This window comes from Haliotis rufescens, unplaced genomic scaffold, assembly GCF_023055435.1.
Source record: "Haliotis rufescens isolate VD_foot unplaced genomic scaffold, xgHalRufe1.0.p SCAF_9, whole genome shotgun sequence".
In the NCBI taxonomy this organism is placed as follows: Eukaryota; Metazoa; Mollusca; class Gastropoda; order Lepetellida; family Haliotidae; genus Haliotis; species Haliotis rufescens.
Genome location: NW_025964383.1, coordinates 37,420,064 through 37,443,340, shown reverse-complemented (window position 1 = coordinate 37,443,340; position 23,277 = coordinate 37,420,064). Strand labels below are relative to the sequence as shown.

Here is a 23,277-nt window from a genome sequence, read left to right as displayed (position 1 = left end):
AACCCCTGAAGAAAGACATGGAGTAATCCTAAGGGGTGAACCACACTGCATTGCTGTATTACTTAACCCCTGAAGTAAGACATGGAGTAATCCTAATGGGTTAACCACACCGCATTGCTGTATTACTTAACCCCTGACGAAAGACATGGAGTAATCCTAAGGGATAACCCACGCTGCATTGCTGTATTACTTAAACCCTGGCGTACCACATGGAGTAATCCTAAGGGGTAAGCCACACTGCATTGCTGTATTACTTAAACCCTGAAATAAGACATGGAGTAATCCTAAGGGGTGAACCACACTGCATTGCTGTATTACTTAACCCCTGAAGAAAGACATGGAGTAATCAAAAGGGGTGAACCATACCACATTTCTGTAGTACTTAACCCCTGAAGAAAGACATGGAGTTATTCTAAGGGCTGAGGTAAACTGCATTGCTGTATTATTTAACCCCTGAAGAAAGACATGTAGTAATCCTAAGAGATGAGCCACACTGCATTGCTCTATTACTTAACCCAAGGCGAAAGATCAGAAATGGGCCCCACTGGATATAAATAGATATAAGATAATGTCTTCTTACGTTTCCTATGATGTCAAACAAGTCACTCTCCTTCAGCAACCCCTGTTGAAACCGCCTCAGTTTGGCAATCTGACTTCTCTTCACAGGCCTCTGGTGGATTTTATCTTCTGATAAAATATAGAATGGCATTGTGGGTAGAGAGAAGAAGCTGAATCACATAGATAGAATCCTTATACAAATATGGCAATTATTAGCATTGGGATGTGGCACTCAAGGTTTGCTTAGGACAACACATATATTGGTCAACAACATGATTATCAAACTTTAACTTGACCGTATTTTGGTAACCCATCACGCATTAATTTTGGCTTTCACGCACTGTGCGTGAAAGGAAATCAATGTGTATACAAATATTCTACATCAACAATGCTTGCTATATTAGTATGCTTGACAGTGTGATATCACAACTTAATGCTGTACGTGCTGCAGAGCATGGAATCGTTTCCAACCAATGCAGTCCTCAACGCAGTGGGAGGACAGGTTGCTGAAGACATCCGTTCATGCCGGCAAACAGTCTCGTAAGCCACACCAGTAAACATGTCAAGACAAGCAATGTGTTTTCAAGGAGATCTTCGTTCCTCCAGATCAAGTATCCCATACAACTGATTGGCATACACGGGCCCGTTTTGCCTGGTGTTAAGATAACACCAACTGGACGGTGCTTGACTGGTCCCCTTTTTTCTTCTCTAGTTGAGTTCACAGAACCGACCCGTGAAGATCCGGGGTAGAATAGGTCTTCAGCAGCCCATGCTTGCCGTAAAAGGCGACTATGTTTATCGTAAGAGGCAACAAACGGGATCAGATGGTCGGGTTCACTGACTTGCTTCATGCACGTCATCGATTTCAATTTCGTGGATTGATGCTCATGATATTAATCACTGGACTGTCTGGTCCAGACTAAATTTTTTACAGACCACCGTCAGAAAGCTGAAATATTGCTGAGTGCGCCGTAAAAAAACAACCAACCAACCAACTTCACAGAACCTCGTGGTCGGGTGTTGCGCAATGGTATCAGGAGGCTAACGTTGCTAAGTGGGTCAGCTGTTCCCTTCAAGGATGACATTTGCGACATGTACATTCATTATCATTGGTGACTACGCAAATCCTCATCATGTCAGCCATATGGACCAGTACTTGAATGATGACAGAATCGATCGTATTGTGCTTGATCACCTGACCCGAGTCCATGAGTACATGTTTTGGACGTCCATTACACCATATCCTGCAGTTCCTGGATATAGACAGGTCCTGCTTAGTGTTGCCATTACACCACATCCTGTAGTTCCCCGATATATACAGGTCCTGCTTGGTGTTAACATTACACCACATCCTGCAGTTCCCCGATATATACAGGTCCTGCTTGGTGTTAACATTACACCACATCCGGCAGTTCCTGATATATAGAGGCCCTGCTTAGTGTTGCCATAACGCCACATCCTGTAGTTTCATAATATATACAGCTCCTGCTTAGTGTTGCCATAACACCACATCCGGCAGTTCCCCGATATATACAGCTCCTGCTTGGTGTTGCCATTACACCACATCCGACAGTTCCCCGATAAATACAGGTCCTGCTTGGTGTTGCCATAACACCACATCCGGCAGTTCCCCGACATATACAGGTCCTGCTTGGTGTTGCCATAACACCACATCCGGCAGTTCCCCGATATATAGAGGTCCTGCTTGGTGTTGACATTACACCACATCCGACAGTTCCCCGATATATACAGGTCATGCTAGGTGTTAATGTAGCAGTTTAGTGAAGGTCTTTTTATAGCGAACAAACACATGCTACGGGGTTGAGGTCTTTATTGCGATGCGTCGAGTGTGATAAAGGATCTATATATCATACACCCTGAAACACATAATAACACAATAAATACTAAGTAAAACATTATCATTAATGCTAGATACATAGCATAGGCGTATTACAAGTAATTATTTACATATATTAGTCATCCATTAAACACAAGATAGACTGAACCTTAAACGATTATACTAGAACATATACAGTATGTACATGATCAACAATACCGACATTCAAGGGAGATAACTCCTTGACTTTCATTTGACTATAATATATACACAATATATATACATAATATAAATGCATAACGCTTACACATTCTGCATAAACATATACAATACTTTAAGACAGAAATTAATGATATGATATTACATTAAATGTGGTTATCACAATTAGATTACATTGTAAGTCTTAGACAAATATAAATAACACAATGCATACCCTGTGGGTGATACAAGGGTGTGGATCCCAACTGCCTATATGGCAACACCATAGATTATCTGAATAAACAATACATAGACTAAAACACTATTTAACATTTAATATATTGAACAAAGTAATACACACATTTTCTTTACAATGATTTGCATTGTATCACATCTAAATCTCTACATTACAAAGCTTATTAAAACACTCTTGAGGTAAAACACTTTCACACATATTTCATTGAAGTGATAGAATACATTTTAGTGATAAAGTATGGATGTTTAGCTTATCCTATGCAGATTTAAATATTTAGACATAAATCAACATTTATGTTAGATTACATACATTTAGTTTACTTCATATAACACTTTGAACATACTGTATTATTTAAATACAACACAAGATAGAGATTATAACCATTTAACTCACCTGATTTAATATTCTCTCTTTACACTTTGCTGGTCTGAGCAGTTCTGTCAGTTTATGTGCTGAGAGAGTATGCAGTGTAATCAAAGCATGCAGTTTAACAATAGGTGTTAGCTTGGCCAATCAGCAAATGAAGCTTCTGGCCATGGGGCAGTTAGTAGGTAAGACAGGTCAGATACACTTTGTTATAGCTGACTGAAACGGACAACTAGTTATATATGATAAATATACGTAAAAACCTAAAATGAAATTAAAACAAATATATACAAAAACTACATCGGCCACATACTTCCCTCCATCGAAAAATGACGTCCACGTCACTTTACCTTGCCAGTGACACCACATCCTGCAGTTTCATGATATATAGAGGCCCTGCTTAGTGTTACCATTACACCACATCCTGCAGTTCCCCGATATATACAGGTCCTGTTCAGTGTTGCCATTACACCACATCCTGCAGTTTCCCCGATATATACAGGTCCTGCTCAGTGTTGTCATTTACACCACATCCAGCTGTTTCCCGATATATACAGGTCCTGCTTAGTGTTGTCATTACACCACATCCTGCAGTTCCCCGATATATACAGGTCCTGCTCAGTGTTGTCATTACACCACATCCTGCAGTTCCCCGATATATACAGGTCCTGCTCGGTGTTGCCATTACACCACATCCTGCAGTTCCCCGATATATACAGGTCCTGCTTGGTGTTGCCATTACACCACATCCTGCAGTTCCCCGATATATACAGGTCCTGCTCAGTGTTGTCATTACACCACATCCTGCAGTTCCCCGATATATACAGGCCCTGCTCAGTGTTGTCAATACACCACATCCTGCAGTTTCCCGATATATACAGGTTCTTGGACTGTCATGATCGGACAGTTCCTCATTTAGCTAAAATTCAGATGCTATTGGAAGGCATGGAGGCGGCGATCAATCAGATCAAAGTGGTCACACACAAACACACATTACTGACACCGCGACTCGGAACACTCGATGCAGTTGTTTTCAGATTTTGACAACAGGACTGAATGTCTTGTTTGATCGATTATCGCACCGGGCGGACCAGTCGTCTAGAGCTCCGAATAATGATTCTTGGCTCGTTCTTGTTGGTTCAGCCAAAGTGGTAAACGTGCTTACATCTGCCTCACCTCCTCCCACATCAGGCTGACACGACCTCATATAACTGAAATACTGCTCGAAGTAGCGTTCAAATTCACTCACGGGTAGGATGAACATTGAGTATGATGAGTCTTACCTGGAGAAATCTCTAACTTGGCTGTCTGGATGAGGGAAGGTCCGGGTCTGACCATCTCCTGCAATTATTTCAGATACAGATATAAATATATGCACATACTTATTAATGAGAATCGCTCGCAATGTCAACAATCAGTTCAGTGTGAGAATGTATGTACACATAGGCACTATTGTGCGAGATATTGAAGTTATCAGAATTGTGTGATGTTTTGTGTGCCTTAAATTCGTTTACTGTGTGATATTATGCCATTATAGCTATTGTAAGCCATATTTAAATTTTCACCTTTTATACACATTACTTTAAAAACATATTCATATGAATCAGAGTTGTGAGTTCTATATGTAACTTGAAAATGCCGAGCGCCTTCTTGTGTATGAAACACATACACAATACACACGTGTTACAGGTTCACTGTCAGCAGTAGGTTCATCAGGTTATACCTGTGCTGAACAATTTCGAACACCTTGTATGTATCATCACTAATTGATAGTGATTCATTTACTCATGCTTATGATACAGACACAGCATTTTGGACAGATTTCTTTTGATTTTAGTGTTTTGTTGCTTTATTTAGAAGAAAGGTTTGTTGATTGGGTTCATTGGTAGAGGAGAGGAGTGCCTCTCTGATCTTAATCAATAAATATGAATGCCGACTCACACTGATGACTTCCGGCAGCTGCACGTCGCACAGGGACAACACATCCTGGTGTCTCTGTAGGTAGTGCACTTTGATGAGCCACTCATGAGGAAGGTCTGTAGGTACAAGATAAGTCAGATGACATATTCTTGATAATTGTGGTTAAGGTTTAGACGGAAGTGTTCGTGACCTGCGTGTGCCATTTCAGATCTATTTGTCCGTACAATGCAAGGGGGTTTGTACAATGCAAGTTGTCAAAGTGATGTGCGATGGCAAAACAACATCAGAAACACCACGAGTATTGATCATGTAATGCGAGACACTATGAATCATGTAATGCGAGCCACTATGAATCATGTGATGCAAGCCCCTATGGACCATGTAATACGAGACACTATGAATCATGTAATGAGAGCCACTATGAATCATGTGATGAGAGCCACTATGAATCATGTAATGAGAGCCACTATGAATCATGTAATGCGAGCCACTATGAATCATGTGATGCGAGCCACTATGAATCATGTAATGCGAGACACTATGAATCATGTAATGAGAGCCACTATGAATCATGTGATGAGAGCCACTATGAATCATGTAATGAGAGCCACTATGAATCATGTAATGAGAGCCACTATGTATCATGTAATGCGAGACACTATGAATCATGTTATGCAATCCACTATGAATCATGTGATGAGAGCCACTATGAATCATGTGATGAGAGCCACTATGAATCATGTGATGCGAGCCACTATGAATCCTGTCTCACGAATCACAAAGGATCATATAATACGAGAGACACAGGATTGTGTGATATGAGTCAATATTATATCTGTGTGCATATCTGTAAACGCTTCATTTTCACTTGTGTTGTTGATGTTGTTTTAACGATATTATGATTATATTACTGTGCACGTCAATGTAATTATTTTAATGTAAGTTATTGGTTCTCAATTCATGATTTCCTCAAGTCCATTTGGATATTTGTTTGGTCAACCCTGAAACTCCAGGTGTAGGTATGTTTATCCACAGATTCCAGCCGTCTGTGGCAACATGTTATAGAGATGTATAACCCGTGCACTAGTGTGATACGTACCACAGTACAGCGAATCAAGGTGTCGTTTTTGATGGTCTTGTTCCTTAAAATACACGGAAAAATCATTCAAACCATTCATATTCATAAACGTCGATAGTGACATATTGTTCTTTATCAAACTGTCTTTACTTAGTCGTTGGTTATACAATTAGATTATGTATAAAATATTGTGACAAAAATATAGAGATTGTTTATGAATCATTTGAACTTGATACGGATGTACTTTGAATTTATCCACTGTGGTATAGAAAATTGTACCTCCTCTAAGGTCAGCAACCTCTTCTCTTGTTCGGCGATCTCTGCAATACCTGAAGGAGAAGTCCACATATAAACAGGGTCAGAGTGAGAAGCGCTGATACTGATGTCTGCTACATTGATACTGATGTCTGCTACATTGATACTGATGTCTGCTACATTGATACTGATGTCTGCAATACCTGAAGGAGAAGTCCACATATAAACAGGGTCAGAGTGAGAAGCGCTGATACTGATGTCTGCTACATTGATACTGATGTATGCTACATTGATACTGATGTCTGCTGCATTGATACTGATGTCTGCTACATTGATACTGATGTCTGCTACATTGATACTGATGTCTGCTACATTGATACTGATGTCTGCTACATTGATGCTGATGCCTGCTACATTGATACTGATGTCTGCTACATTGATACTGATGTCTGCTACATTGATACTGATGTCTGCTACATCGATACTGATGTCTGCTACATTGATACTGATGTCTGCTACATTGATACTGATGTCTGCTATATTGATTCTGATGTCTGCTACATTGATACTGATGTCTGCTACATTGATACTGATGTCTGCAATACCTGAAGGAGAAGTCCACATATAAACAGGGTCAGAGTGAGAGGCGCTGATACTGATGTCTGCTACATTGATACTGATGTCTGCTACATTGATACTGATCTCTGCTACATTGATACTGATGTCTGCTACATTGATACTGATGTCTGCTAAAATGATACTGATGTCTGCTGCATTGATACTGATGTCTGCTACATTGGTATTGGTCTCTGCTACATTGATACTGATGTCTGCTACATTGATACTGATGTCTGCTAAATTGATACTGATGTCTGCTACATTGATACTGATGTCTGCTACATTGATACTGATGTCTGCTACATTGATACTGATGTCTGCTACATTGGTATGTCTGAGATTCCAAGGACACAACCACACACATTCTATACGTTCATAACATAAACGCATCCACTGATAATGGGGAGGGACAATAGGACGTGTGGCTGCACTAGCTCAAACTGTTTGACACCTTATGTCACGGTTTGTGGGGCTTAGATACCTCAGGGAATTTCCCCGCCCAATACCTTGTGTAAAAGCCCACGTTACCATTATGGAAAGCTGACTTTCCACAGTCACAATACATGCTCGGGTCGAAACAGGAACAGATATTGTAATTAATGCAATGTAATATGCTGTTTACTCCCTGGTACATTGATTGATTCTCACACTTTTAGTTCAGGCTTAGTGTTATATACCATGTCACTGCGGACATTAGAGCATTGATGTCTTTCAAGCCAGGAACATCGATACAATAGTTATCATTGTTAATAATTCTTAGAATATGGCGGGAAACCTCACTTCTTTGCAACATCTAACCACTAGAGGTAGATGAATTGGGGAGGTGGGAGGGAGAACTTCTGATGTAATAGAGTTAGTATTCTGAGAATAATTAACAATGATAACTATTGTTCGATAATTCTTGCGAATCCTCTGCCTCTATTACATCTTTCCAAGAATAAACCAGAGGGATCCGGCGGGATCTGCCTCTCGTAACTCCCTGTGTAAATGACAGTAATCCTCTTCTGGAAACCAGAAGTAATGCTATGCTATGTAATATGCAGTCCAAGTCCTTAAACATTCACTGATTCTCAACACTGTTTAGTTCAGGATGGCTGACTATAAGCCATGTCACTGCGGACATTAGTTCATTGGTGTCTTCCAAGCCAGGAACGTTGTCTATACATGTCAAGCTGCACACTTACCTATAGCTGTCTCTGCAGCTCTCATGTCCCGTTCTTGACTTGCAGTGTAGTCATCACTCAACGTCCCCTGGAATGATATGTGATTTACAAGTCTGCAAGTTGTCCATTCAACAATATCAACTTATTAGGGAATTTATTACTATCATTTGACCAAAACGTGACACTGATCCTACCTTTGATATAGATGGCTCATCAAAGTGACTGCTATGAGACTCGTCCATATCTGAGGAAAATGAATACTTTGTTGTTATCAAACATATGACAGTTATTACATACACATAAACATAAATATATAACATAGTGTCATGGTTTTGCATTGATGTCTACATGAACTAAGTTGAAAGATGATCATGATGCCTTAAACACACTAAGAACATTTCTGAATTTGAATAACCTGGCAAACAGGCCATGACTTGCTCTGGATAAATTGGACAGATATAAAAAACACGCGTTGAAATTAAAACGTTGTCGCTAAAGTACTCTTGCTGTAAACATTTCACTTGTGTACTTTTCGTTATATCATCAACATTTCATATTCAGTTTCGGTAACATAGTGCGATTATGTTTACATCTATTATACCCACAAAGAAATGCGTGCACTTGGAACTGTTCTATACAGTCAATGACCCTGAATCCAAAACTGATTGATACGCTGCTAGCTGACTGATACTTTGAACCATCTTAATAGGGTGGTGTTACTACGAGAACACCACAGGGAGCAGTGCCTATTATTGGATACATTGCATGGGGTTTCCATTTGTTTAAAAAAATATCACAGTTGAAAAATTCCCTAAACTTAAAAATCAGTTCACCTTTCGATTGATAAGTGAGGAAGTACAAAGGTTCATGAGTTCTGCTATGGAAATGAAGCCCTCATTAAATTGTAATTTGAAAGATTTTTCCCTTAAAAACATTCCAGAATTGCAAAGGACACCAGTTCAAACCTTGACTGATATCTGTGCAATTTGTGCTCATGAAAGCGGAATAAAATATAAACTTCAAACTTTTCTGTGATATCTGTGAAAAGTTTGGTACAGAAATATTGAATGATCTTTGAGTTTTCGTCCGGAAACAAAACGTGACGCACGGAAGGCGGGGCGAACAACACTCAATCCTGTGTCCCCTCCCACTGTGGCGGGGAATATTACATCAGCAAGAACGAGAACAACCAGACTCACCTTCGGCCCTTTTCATCATATCCTGGAACTGAGAGAAAAGTGTTCGTTAGTATTGTAGTAAGAAGATAATTAGTCCATTCATTAATAACTGTAAGATATAACTGTTAAGTATATAGGGTTATTAAGTTGCAAATGCACCCTGGTATAATTGGCTGCTTCTGTACAGTGAGAGCTGTCGGATGATATTCGAAGAACAGAATATTAAACCACTATATGGTTACCTGTATTGACATCGGCCCCACGTCCCCTGTCTTCGTCACGTCTTTTTCTTTGTCTCCGGAATCTTTAAGGGAATTTGCAATCATCACAGACAAAATGTTTACAGAAATAGAGCCAGGCTTCATGTTTTGAGTCCATTACGTTTCAGTTAAACATATGTTGATTGGTTGAATAATAGTTGCTAATATAATGTTATAGGTTTATCATCAATAGATGTTTATGAGTTGCAAAATGATTTAAGATTGTCACCTGTGTCACCAAAAGTGGCAAAGGTTAATTTGATAATTAACTAATACTGTAAATCTTGAAATTAATGCGTCTCTAACTTAATACGATTAATTATAGTAGATTTCTGAGCACAGCCATCGCCAATAACCCCAACACGTTAGCAACACCACCCACCTGACCCATGTCAATAATCCTGTTACATTCCACAGCTGGCTCAAACTAATACCTTCTTCATGGCAGCTACATCTTACATAGGCCGGATTAATAATACCTACACTGTACTCTAACCCTGGCCATGTCAATATCCGCTAGGACTCATCTGCATCCTACATTCAGCCCACGTACATGACCTTGAGATGTCAGCTGCAGACTCCATCTAGCCAATGCGACTATACCCTACACGTCAGCTGCATCTTAGGACAGGCGAACGACAAATACTCCCCACATGCCAACTGCATCCTGCGCCTAGCTTGACATTAAACTCTACATGCCATGAAACTACATTTTGCAACGAGTCCACGGAAATCATTAAACTGTTTGAGGACGACAGGAATACAATTGAAGAAAGTATTTCTTACACAGGGACAATTCAAATCAGACTCATCGGCTGGATCGAGTAAAATGTATACTTAATGTATCATTTTGAGATCATATAAACCTCTGATATTTCGATCCATCTAGTTATACAATGGTACACAAGTACATAGAGACAACGTCTACAGTAACACATTCACAAAACAGACAACAGACCATGGAGCATGGTATCTTCTATGACATAGCTCTCACTAACAGTTTGATAGAATTCAGTTCGACTCATTCCTTTTCAAATATATTCAAATATGCCAGAAAGCAGATCAGGCAAGACGATGGCATATAATAATAATCAGCCACGTTTTGTCAATATTGTTTTGAATGACACATGATACAGATGTCAGGAGGAGTGTTTTGTTGTAAGGGTACTGCATATTTTAGTCTAAAGTTCTTTATAAAACAATGTCTGTCTGTCAGCAGTAATATCTGTGTTTTTAAAATTCACACTCCTAATCAATGACGATTATCGATGTGTTGATAATCACTTCATATCACTTCTTTATATTTAAGAATTGTTTAGGTCAATCAAAGATGTCCGCCTTGCTGTTTCTCCTCGCCAGACCAACCTTATTTTTATTTTAAAAAACAAGGAAATTATGTAACATAGATGATATCAGCGATGAATTTCATAAAATATTTAGATGTTTATATTTCACAGGAAAAAGAAATGTGCCTTATGCCAAAAACAATATTTCGTAAGACCAAATAAATAATTGTAATAAATTTGTAATTAATTTCTTTTCTGATTAATTGTTGTTATTCATTGTTGTTTAACGCCGCATTCCAGCTGTGCGGCGGACTGTAAATAATCGAGTCTGGACCAAACAATCCAATGGTTGACATCATGAGCATCGAGCTACGCAATTGGGATACGATGACAAGATCCGAGAATCCTATATACCAAAATCGGGACATTTGATACTACATTGTAAACACTGTATGTAAGTAACGTACCCGAATCCTTGCATTGGTTTGATTGGGGAAAGAAAGATCGCACCCTTCCTTCAGATATATTCTAAAACAGAAGAAGCAGTTTTTATAAATGAAATGTGAATGTTTACATTGTGTTTCGATAATTTGCCAGTTTATATGCGAGAGGTGAAATGTGACTTCAGTGTTACTACCTGTTGTGACGGCAGCGGTGACACACTTCGTGGCGTAGGGGCGCTGGGAGCTGCTTGTGGGACGTCCACGTGTGGTTTACTCTGTAATCGCATGCAAGATAAACCAACATATTTGCATTCAAGGATTTAACATAAGTGGGTTTGCAACATTGGGGACAAATCACAAAATTCCATGTTTCCAAGTGAATGAGGCAATCAGCAAGACTCCATCTAAGTCAGCAATGTAAGTTAAGCAATGTTTTATAGTAGACATGTAAAGGACGTTTCCAAATTTGACACATCAGATGAAAATATGATGCAATTCCGTACTTGGACCTGTACCATATGTTAATGTTTTTTGTCAGGTGAACAATTGACTCAACTTTTTATGTGTCTGTGACAGGTGCCAACGGTGGGGCAGGATATGCTCACCTTTAGGCGAACACCTAGTGTCATTGCTATTTGATAGTGATTCATAAACACATGTTCATGATATAGTCGGAAACGTACAACTCTGCTTTATGCAGAGATTTCTATTGTACATGGAAAGGGTTCTGTTGCTTTATTTACTTTTTTAGCCTCGACCAGACAAACCAGGACTGAAAGCATGAAGTCAAAGTGAGACCAGCTCTAGATTTCTGTTGTCTGTGCGTGTCACTGAATCACTAATTCTATGAAGATTAATGAAAAACACATGATTACCATACCCTGCCTCCCACTGATCACCCCGACCTTGGGAAGAACAGTAACTATATCCTCCTTACCACTGAGTCATCCCCTTTATCCACGTCCACCAGATTTGCAGGAATCTCCTCGTCAGCTGATAAATACAGACGATTTTGTCATTTCATAACATACATAACACGCATTGATACAAAGCTAGTACTTCTACAGCAACTATATGATAAGTAGAAATGAACTCGAGAGTTCGACAAGATGATTTAATTTGTTATACCCTGTCTTTGGAGAATACTCAAGTCTGATATGTCAATAACAGATACCAAACGTAACATGTCCACCTCATCTTACGTCCCATTGTACCATCTGTTTAATATTTAGATACAGGCATACAGATTCAGAGTGACAGAAACTAAGACTGCATTACAAGAGGGACGACTTCAACTTTCCAATTTTTAACTTTCCTTTCATGTCAAGCAATATTCCAGTCTTTGACATCTACATCCAACATCCATTTCCCAACTATTGAGTGAGTGGGTATGGTTTTACGCCACTTTTATTAATATTCCAGCAAAATCATGGCGGAGAACACAAGTAAAAGGCCTCATAGAATTGAGGGGAATCGAACCACTAGGCTACCCCGCCCCCGCAACTATTGAGGTTCAATTGAGCATGCTCTTTCAACGAAGATTTCAAAGAGTTTCATACGACCTTTGCTCAGAAGTTTTCATCATGGTTACAGCATTCAAGGCCTTAATAATGTGGTCGGAATCGTACAGAGGACTCTGCTTTTAGCGATGTCATGGCCAGATTTGGAGCTTTCAAAACTGGTATTGAACTAGAAGTTAAAGCTTCATGTCCTTGTTGTATACATGATCATGACAGGCTTGATCGTTTGAGAGGTTTCCCGAAGGGACAATTTCTAGAAGGCTGGCTATACCTATACAAGCGACAATAGAGCGATTCGAGGTCTTCTCGGCCTGACTTGTTTCTAATCTACTTGCCAATTGAGGATTGCATTTGGAAACACCGAATACCTTCGAGCTTCCAACACTGTTCTGGGTTCAAGAACGCAGACGGACTTGTTTTAAGACATTCAACAGTGGAAATATTCTGTTACGTTAATTCTAGGATCTGCTTCTGTTTTTTGCTGCCACTCGTATTGCCTTGTTGATCGTAAGCCTAAATATATGTGTTTAAATATATTTTATTGTTTATTCATTGATATCTAATATATCTTGATACACTAATTTATCATATAATAGGTGGGCAGGATAAAGCCAACGGATAAAAACGATATCCGTTGGTGTCATATGCGGATAGAGATGCAAATATCAAAGGTCAAGTAGGGACTACTTTCACTGTTTATAAGCAAACATGGCGTAACCCTTGTCATTTGGCGATCGAGTCAGAATTAACCATCAGGAATCTGGAGAAACTACTGGGATAATAATAATTTATCCTGCCGAGAAATCTAAAGGGGAGTTACTCTATCGGACAGACCACTGTATTGCCGCAAAAGGCAAGTAAAAACAATTTTTGTCGGCAATTGTTTTTTTATGCATATATGTGGTTACGCCAATGTGTAAGAAACAGGTTTCTGTTGGAACTATATTGGCTACTGTCACTGTCCGACTGACACATCACTTACCCTCTGACGTAATATATATTAATACGCACATTCCAGGATGTATAGGTAATGTTTGTGAGAGATGGAAGAGATTTTCGAGCACAGAATTAAAGAATGACATTTTTGATGAAGAGGTTACATGTATCACACTTGTGTGTTTGGGAACTGTAAATATCCTGTATTAGGAATAGACATTTTGTATTTAGCTCGCCTGGGCTGGATAAACACAATGTTTATTCCTAATACAGGATATTAACCATCCCTAAACACACTCGCGTGATAACCTCTTTATATGAACAACATGTAGTTAACTTTACTGAACTGTATCAAAACTTCAACGATGTTAAATATGCATCTTTTCGTGGGATACAAAACTCATCTATATGTCTCCTATCTTTAAATATCAAACCTACGATTTCCATTGTTGACGATATGATTATAAACGTATCATGATTAATGACGTCAGTACCACACGAAAGACACATAAATCAAAGACTGACAAAAGTGACACTTTGCACTTTCAGTGACGAAGTAACAGTTGGTCACATGAGGTAAAAAAACTTTGTTTCTCAGGTGGTACTGTGTTCGACAATTCAGTAGCAGTGATTCGTACATCCAGAATGAGGAATATCATACATGTGTAACATTACTTAGGATTTATGTACATTATATCAGTTTCTTACAATTGTAAGTAACTAACAAACACAAATCAATGTGGTAAAATTCTCGCGTCCCTGTCGCTTCTGCTTTTCCTCACAAATTATACTAACACGAGGTGAAATGATTGAGAATAATTAAAAAAGTGGCGTTAAACCGAACCCCCTTTCCTGTCACTCTGCTATAGTAGATGAATCTGCTATTTAATCCTTTACTTCAGTTTTCTAAATACAGAAAAATGTCAATAACAATTTAAAAATTGTAATGATTATTTAACCACTGTTTACCACAGTTTTAGAACATCCTGTTTTGATCATACAACATAAACTTACCTCTTTCACTGTTTCTCTCCATCTTTACCTGCAACTGAGTGAAGTTAACTGCCTATTAACATTTTATCATGGAAAAGTATCAACGATCCTAAGCACATATTGTCCATACCTTTTCCCCAAAACTGTAACAAAAATGTTAACCACAACTCATAAATAGTCAGGTTTCAACAACTGTACCTCGTCCTGCTTTATGAATACATAGTTGGACGCCGGACAAACAGTCAGGTGTGCTAAAATGTATGAGATCATTCCTATATCGTATGTATAACAACGTACCTGCTTGGTGACGCGTTGCAGTTCCCTTTCAAGGTTTATGGCTGCGGAATCATCAATATGTGCATCATACTCCCAAACATACAAATCTAAAATAGAAAGACGTGTATTTAAATGAAATGAAACTAGACTTCAAGACACTCACAGAGTATCAGAAATGAACGCCGTTTGACATGCCAGATTACTATTTGAAGGTAGGTAATTACTCTACCTGGCCGCCGCTGTTTCATTATCCAAGAATCTGAAAAATTAAGGTGTTGTACAGAATTATTTTTATTAACTTTATTACATCATATACTTCCAACTAACACTCTTTTGTCGAAAGTAGACTATATAGACAGCAGTAGTTGTAGAAACACAGAAACACTGTTAATGTATTCTGGACTGAAGCAAAGCAAACACATCAGGAAACACCTCGAACACTCAAAATCAAACTCAACTTCATTCATACTCTGCTTGGTTATCCAAGTAGAAACAACGACCCAGTGAACATCATTATTACTTTGACAGACTTGATTTTTAGAATTAAGCTCAACACAACTATGCAATCATTCCAGATGTTTCAGAATGCAGTGAAACAATATCATATGATTATTAAATGTTCTTCATTACTAAACTAATTTACATTCGTGCCATGCTCTATTCCAGTGAAAGGACACTATAACATTGAGACCATATTAAAGATTTCGTAGTTATTCAACTAGATGCTTGTCAATCGGATGTCTTTGTATTTAGTGTTACAAAATGTTGACATATGGAACAAAACAATTAGATTCTCAAAAAACTCTTTTGAAAAAATGTTTTGTGGTTTCGAGCTCATACTGAACTTTTGGCTCTTTATTTTAGTATGCAAGGTTTATTAGCGTAGCGTAGTGTAGCGTAGTGTAGTGTAGTATAATGTAGTGTAGTGTAGTGCAGTGTAGACCGTTGTGTAACCTGTTACACACTCAGTTAGTATAGTGTAGTATAGTGTAGTGTAGTGTAGTTCAGACCGTGGTGTAACGTGTTACATACGCAGTTAGTGTAGTTTAGTGTAGTGTAGTGTAGTGTAGTGTAGTGTAGACAGTGGTGTAACCTGTTACATACGCAGTTAGTGTAGTGTAGTGTAGTGTAGACCCTGGTTTAACCTGTTACACACTCAGTTAGTGTAGTGTAGTGTAGTGTAGTGTAGTGCAGTGCAGTGCAGTGCAGTGCAGTGCAGTGTAGACCGTAGTGTAACCTGTTACATACGCAGTTAGTGTAGTGTAGTGCAGTGTAGACCGTGGGGTAACCTGTTACACACTCAGTGTAGTGTAGTGCAGTGTAGACCGTTGTGTAACCTGTTACACACTCAGTATGTGTAGTGTAGTGTAGTTCAGTATAGACCGTGGTGTAACCTGTTACATACGCAGTTAGTGTAGTGTAGTGTAGTGTAGTGTACACCCTGGTGTAACCTGTTACACACTCAGTTAGTGTAGTGTAGTGTAGTGCAGTGTAGACCGTGGTGTAACCTGTTACACACTCAGTAAGTGCAGTGCAGTGTAGACCGTGTTGTAACCTGTTACACACTCAGTGTATTGTAGTGCAGTGTAGACCGTTGTGTAACCTGTTACACACTCAGTATGAGTAGTGTAGTGTAGTTCAGTATAGACCGTTGTGTAACCTGTTTCACACTCCGTTTGTATAGAGTAGTGTAGTATAGTGTTGTATAGTATAGTGTAGTGCAGTGTAGACTGTGGTGTAACCTGTTACATACGCAGTTAGTGTAGTGTAGTATAGTGTAGTGTAGTGTAGTGTACTGTAGTATAGTGTAGTGCAGTGTAGACCGTGGTGTAACCTGTTACACTCTCAATTATTGTAGTGCAGTGTAGACCGTGTTGTAACCTGTTACATACGCAGTTAGTGTAGTGTAGAGTAGTGTAGTGTAGTGTAGAACGTGGTGTAACCTATTTCACACTCAGTTAGTGTCTTTTGGTGTCGTGTAGTGCAGTGTAGACCATGGTGTAACCTGTTACACACTCAGTTACTGTAGTGTAGACCGTGGTGTAACCTGTTACACACTCACTTAGTGTAGTGTAGACCTTGGTGTAACCTGTTACACATTCAGTTAGGGTAGTGTAGTGCAGTGTAGGCCAATGTGTAACTCGTTACACACTCAGTTAGTATAGTGTAGTGTAGTGCAGTGTAGACCGTGGTGTCACCTGTTACACACACAGTTAGTGTAGTGTAGTGCAGTGTAGACCGTTGTGTAACCTGTTACACACTCAGTAAGTGTAGTGTAGTATAGTGTAGTGTAGTATAGTGTAGTGCAGTGTAGACCATGGTGTAACATGTTACATACGCAGTTAGTGTAGTGTAGTGTAGTGTAGACCGTGGTGTAACTTGTTACACACTCAGCTAGTGTAGTGTAGTGTAGTGTAGTGTAGTGTAGTGTAGTGTAGTGTAGTGTAGTGTAGTGTAGTGTAGTGTAGTGTGGTGTAAACCGTGGTGTAACTTGTTAAGAACTCAGCTAGGGTAGTGTAGTGTAGTGTAGTGTAGTGTAGTGTAGTGTAGTGTAGTGTAGTGTAGTGTAGTGTAGTGCAGTGTAGACCGTTGTGTAACCTGTTAGACACTCAGTTAGTGTAGTGCAGTGTAGTACTGTGTAGACCGTTGTGTAACCTGTTACACACTCAGTTAGTGTAGTGTAGTGAAGTATACTGTAGTGTAGTAAAGTGTAGTGTAATGTAGTGCAGTGTAGACCGTTGTGTAACCTGTTACACACTCAGTTAGTATAGTGTAGTATAGTGTAGTGTAGTGTAGTGTAGACCGTGGTGTAACGTGTTATATACGCAGGTAGTGTAGTTTAGTGTAGTGTAGTGTAGTGTAGTGCAGTGTAGACCGTGGTGTAACCTGTTATACACTCCGTTAGTAGAGTGTAGTGTCGTGCAGTGTAGTGCAGTGTAGACCGTGGTGTAACCTGTAACCTGTAACAGTAACAGTGAAGTGTAGTGTAGTATAGTGTAGTGTAGTATATTGTAGTGTAGTATAGTATAGTGTAGTGCAGTGTAGACCATGGTGTAACATGTTACATACGCAGTTAGTGTAGTGTAGTGTAGTGTAGTGTAGTGTAGACCGTGGTGTAACTTTTTACACACTCAGCTAGTGTAGTGTAGTGTAGTGTAGGGTAGTGTAGTGTAATGTAGACCGTGGTGTAACCTGTTACACACTCAGTTAGTATAGTGTAGTGTAGTGAAGTGTAGTGTAGACCGTGGTGTAACCTGTTACACACTCAGTTGGTATAGTGTAGTGTAGTGTAGTGCAGTGTAGACCGTAGTGTAACTTGTTGCACACTCAGTTAGTGTAGTGTAGTGTAGACCGTGGTGTAACCTGTTACACACTCAGTTAGTGTAGTGTAGTTTAGAATTGTGTAGTGTAGACCATGGTGTAACCTGTTACACCCTCAGTTAGTGTAGTGTAGTGTAGTGTAGTGTAGTGTAGTGTAGTGTAGTGTAGTGTAGTGTAGTGCATTCTACACCGTGGTGTAACCTGTTACACACTCAGTTAGTGTAGTGTAGTATAGTGTACTGTAGACCGTAGTGTAACCTGTTACACATTCAGTTAGTGTAGTGTAGTGTAGTGTAGTGCATTGTCGACGGTGGTGTAACCTACTCTCAGTAAGTGTAGTGTAGTGTAGTGTAGTGCATTGTCGACCGTGGTGTAACCTGTTACACACTCAGTTAATGTAGTGTAGTGAAGTGCAGTGTAGATAATGGTGTGACCTGTTACACACTCAGTTAGTGTAGTGTAGTGAAGTGCATTGTAGACCATGGTGTAACCTGTTACACACTCAGTTAGTGTAGTGTAGTATAGTATAGTGTAGTGTAGTATAGTGTAGTGTAGTGTAGTGTAGTGTAGTGCAGTGTAGACCGTTGTGTAACCTGTTACACACTCAGTTAGTATAGTGTAGTATAGTGAAGTGTAATGTAGTGTAGACCGTGGTGTAACGTGTTACACACTCAGTTAGTGTAGTGTAGTGTAGTATAGTGTAGTGCAGTGTAGTGAAGTGCAGTATAGACCGTGGTGTAACATGTTACACACTCAGTTAGTGTAGTGTAGTGTAGTTTAGTGTAGTGTAGTGTAGTGTAGACCGTGGTGTAACCTGTTACACATTCAGTTAGTGTAGTGTAGTGTAGTATAGTGTAGTGCAGTGTAGTGAAGTGCAGTGTAGATCGTGGTGTAACCTGTTACACACTCAGTTAGTGTAGTGTAGTGTAGTTTAGTGTAGTGAAGTGCAGTGTAGACCGTGGTGTAATCTGTTACACACTCAGTTAGTGTAGTGTAGTGTAGTATAGTGTAGTGCAGTGTAGTGAAGTGCAGTGTAGACCGTGGTGTAACCTGTTACACACTCAGTGTAGTGTAGTGTAGTGAAGTGCATTGTTGACCGTGGTGTAACCTCTTACACACTCAGTTAGTGTAGTGTAGTGAAGTGCAGTGTAGACCATGGTGTGACCTGTTACACACTCAGTTAGTGTAGTGTATTGTAGTACATTTCAGACCGTGGTGTAACCTGTTACACACTCAGTTAGTGTAGAGTAGTATAGTGTAGTGTAGTGCAGTATAGACCGTTGTGTAACCTGTTTCACACTCAGTTAGTATAGTGTAGTGTAGTGCAGTGTAGACCGTGGTGTAACCTGTTACACACTCAGTTAGTGTAGTGTAATGTAGTGTAGTTTAGTGTAGTGTAGTGTAGTGAAGTGCAGTGTAGACCGTGGTGTAACCTGTCACACACTCAGTTACTGTAGTGTAGTGTAGTTTAGTGTAGTGAAGTGGAGTGTAGACCGTGGTGTAACCTGTTACACACTCAGTTAGTGTAGTGTAGTGTAGTGAAGTGCAGTGTAGACCGTGGTGTAACCTGTTACACACTCAGTTAGTGTAGTGTAGTATAGTATAGTGTAGTGTAGTAAAGTGTAGTGTAGTGTAGTGCAGTGTAGACCGTTGTGTAACCTGTTACACACTCAGTTAGTATAGTGTAGTATAGTATAGTGTAGTGTAGTAAAGTGTAGTGTAGTGTAGTGCAGTGTAGACCGTTGTGTAACCTGTTACACACTCAGTTAGTATAGTGTAGTATAGTGTAGTGAAGTGCAGTGTAGACCGTGGTGTAACCTGTACACTCAGTTAGTGTAGTGTAGTGTAGTTTAGTGTAGTGTAGTGTAGTGAAGTGCATTGTCGACCGTGGTGTAACCTCTTATGCACTCAGTAAGTGTAGTGTAGTGAAGTGCAGTGTAGACCATGGTGTCACCTGTTACACACTCAGTTAGTGTAGTGTAGTGTAGTGCAGTGTAGACCGTGGTGTAACCTGTTACACACTCAATTAGTATAGTGTAGTGTTGTGGAGTGTAGACCGTGGTGTAACCTGTTACACACTCAGTTAGTGTAGTGTAGTGTAGTGTAGTGTAGTGCAGTGTAGACCGTGGTGTAACCTTTTAGACACTCAGTTAGTGTAGTGCAGTGTAGTACTGTGTAGACTGTTGTGTAACCTGTTACACACTCAGTTAGTGTAGTGTAGTGAAGTATACTGTAGTGTAGTAAAGTGTAGTGTAATGTAGTGCAGTGTAGACCGTTGTGTAACCTGTTACACACTCAGTTAGTATAGTGTAGTATAGTGTAGTGTAGTGTAGTGTAGACCGTGGTGTAACGTGTTATATACGCAGGTAGTGTAGTTTAGTGTAGTGTAGTGTAGTGTAGCGCAGTGTAGACCGTGGTGTAACCTGTTATACACTCCGTTAGTAGAGTGTAGTGTCGTGCAGTGTAGTGCAGTGTAGACCGTGGTGTAACCTGTAACCTGTAACAGTAACAGTGAAGTGTAGTGTAGTATAGTGTAGTGTAGTATATTGTAGTGTAGTATAGTATAGTGTAGTGCAGTGTAGACCATGGTGTAACATGTTACATACGCAGTTAGTGTAGTGTAGTGTAGTGTAGTGTAGTGTAGACCGTGGTGTAACTTTTTACACACTCAGCTAGTGTAGTGTAGTGTAGTGTAGGGTAGTGTAGTGTAATGTAGACCGTGGTGTAACCTGTTACACACTCAGTTACTATAGTGTAGTGTAGTGAAGTGTAGTGTAGACCGTGGTGTAACCTGTTACACACTCAGTTGGTATAGTGTAGTGTAGTGTAGTGCAGTGTAGACCGTAGTGTAACTTGTTGCACACTCAGTTAGTGTAGTGTAGTGTAGACCGTGGTGTAACCTGTTACACACTCAGTTAGTGTAGTGTAGTTTAGAATTGTGTAGTGTAGACCATGGTGTAACCTGTTACACCCTCAGTTAGTGTAGTGTAGTGTAGTGTAGTGTAGTGTAGTGTAGTGTAGTGTAGTGTAGTGTAGTGCATTCTACACCGTGGTGTAACCTGTTACACACCCAGTTAGTGTAGTGTAGTATAGTGTACTGTAGACCGTAGTGTAACCTGTTACACATTCAGTTAGTGTAGTGTAGTGTAGTGTAGTGCATTGTCGACGGTGGTGTAACCTACTCTCAGTAAGTGTAGTGTAGTGTAGTGTAGTGCATTGTCGACCGTGGTGTAACCTGTTACACACTCAGTTAATGTAGTGTAGTGAAGTGCAGTGTAGATAATGGTGTGACCTGTTACACACTCAGTTAGTGTAGTGTAGTGAAGTGCATTGTAGACCATGGTGTAACCTGTTACACACTCAGTTAGTGTAGTGTAGTATAGTATAGTGTAGTGTAGTAAAGTGTAGTGTGGTGTAGTGCAGTGTAGACCGTTGTGTAACCTGTTACACACTCAGTTAGTATAGTGTAGTATAGTGTAGTGTAGTGTAGTGTAGACCGTGGTGTAACGTGTTACATACGCAGTTAGTATAGTTTAGTGTAGTGTAGTGTGGTGTAGTGCAGTGTAGTGCAGTGTAGACCGTGGTGTAACCTGTTACACACTCAGTTAGTGTAGTGTAGTGCAGTGTAGACCGTTGTGTAACCTGTTACACACTCAGTTAGTATAGTGTAGTGTAGTGCAGTGTAGACCGTTGTGTAACCTGTTACACACTCAGTTAGTATAGTGTAATGTAGTGCAGTGTAGACCGTGGTGTAACCTATTACACACTCAGTTAGTGTAGAGTAGTGCAGTGTAGACCGTTGTGTAACCTTTTAGACACTCAGTTAGTGTAGTGCAGTGTAGTACTGTGGAGACCGTTGTATAACCTGTTACACACTCAGTTAGTGTAGTGTAGTATAGTGTAGTGTAGTGTAGTATAGTGTAGTGTAGTGCTGTGTAGACCTTTGTGTAACCTGTTACACACTCAGTTAGGGTAGTGTAGTGTAGTGCAGTGTGGACCATGGTGTAACCTGTTACACACTCACTTAGTGTAGTGTAGTGAAGTGTAGTGCATTGTAGACCGAGGTGTAACCTGTTACATACTCAGTTGGTATAGTGTAGTGTAGTGCAGTTTAGACCGTTGTGTAACCTGTTACACACTCAGTTAGTATAGTGTAGTCTAGTGTAGTGTAGTGTAGTGTAGACCGTGATGTAACCTGTTACACACTCAGTGTAGTGTAGTGCAGTGTAGACCGTTGTGTAACCTGTTACACACCCAGTTGGTATAGTGTAATTTAGTGTAGTGTAGTGCAGTGTAGACCGTTGTGTAACCTGTTACACAGTCAGTTACTGTAGTGTAGTGCAGTGTAGACCGTTGTGTAACCTGTTATACACTCCGTTAGTAGAGTGTAGTGTAGTATAGTGTAGTGCAGTGTAGACCGTGGTGTAACCTGTTACATATGAAGTTAGTGTAGTGTAGTGTAGTGTAGTGTAGTGTAGTGTAGTGTAGTGTAGTGTAGTGTAGTGTAGTGTAGTGTAGTATAGTGTAGTGTAGTGCAGTGTAGACCATGGTGTAACATGTTACATACGCAGTTAGTGTAGTGTAGTGTAGACCGTGGTGTTACTTGTTACACACTCAGCTAGTGTAGTGTAGTGTAGTGTAGTGTAGTGTAGTGTAGACCGTGGTGTAACCTGTTACACACTCAGTTAGTGTAGTGTAGTATAGTGTACTGTAGACCGTGGTGTAACCTGTTACACACTCAGTTAGTATAGTGTAGTGTAGTGTAGTGGAGTGTAGTGTAGACCGTGGTGTAACCTGTTACACACTCAGTTGATA

The 23,277-nt window shown here is 39.8% G+C and overlaps 1 protein-coding gene and 1 long non-coding RNA gene across 4 annotated transcripts in view; both read right to left on the bottom strand.

Annotated features, from left to right (window-relative positions):
- LOC124124991 overlaps positions 1 to 23,277 on the bottom strand; it is a 120,850-nt gene that overhangs the window by 28,179 nt on the left and 69,394 nt on the right. For all 3 annotated transcript variants that reach the window (XM_048390509.1, XM_048390510.1, XM_048390511.1), the window contains exons 14-28: positions 15,371 to 15,400; positions 15,163 to 15,248; positions 14,887 to 14,920; positions 12,354 to 12,409; positions 11,611 to 11,691; positions 11,441 to 11,501; positions 9,670 to 9,731; positions 9,449 to 9,476; positions 8,444 to 8,493; positions 8,271 to 8,337; positions 6,493 to 6,542; positions 6,235 to 6,277; positions 5,157 to 5,251; positions 4,499 to 4,556; positions 581 to 687 (exon numbers count right to left, since the gene is read on the bottom strand). In XM_048390509.1, the coding sequence (XP_048246466.1) occupies positions 581 to 687; positions 4,499 to 4,556; positions 5,157 to 5,251; positions 6,235 to 6,277; positions 6,493 to 6,542; positions 8,271 to 8,337; positions 8,444 to 8,493; positions 9,449 to 9,476; positions 9,670 to 9,731; positions 11,441 to 11,501; positions 11,611 to 11,691; positions 12,354 to 12,409; positions 14,887 to 14,920; positions 15,163 to 15,248; positions 15,371 to 15,400 (908 nt within the window). The remainder of the gene's footprint in view (positions 1 to 580; positions 688 to 4,498; positions 4,557 to 5,156; positions 5,252 to 6,234; positions 6,278 to 6,492; positions 6,543 to 8,270; positions 8,338 to 8,443; positions 8,494 to 9,448; positions 9,477 to 9,669; positions 9,732 to 11,440; positions 11,502 to 11,610; positions 11,692 to 12,353; positions 12,410 to 14,886; positions 14,921 to 15,162; positions 15,249 to 15,370; positions 15,401 to 23,277) is intronic.
- Positions 2,373 to 3,572, bottom strand: LOC125377404. Its single transcript, XR_007219557.1, has 2 exons — positions 3,243 to 3,572; positions 2,373 to 2,887 (listed from the first exon to the last, which is right to left on the bottom strand). It is a non-coding gene; the product is annotated as an uncharacterized LOC125377404 (long non-coding RNA).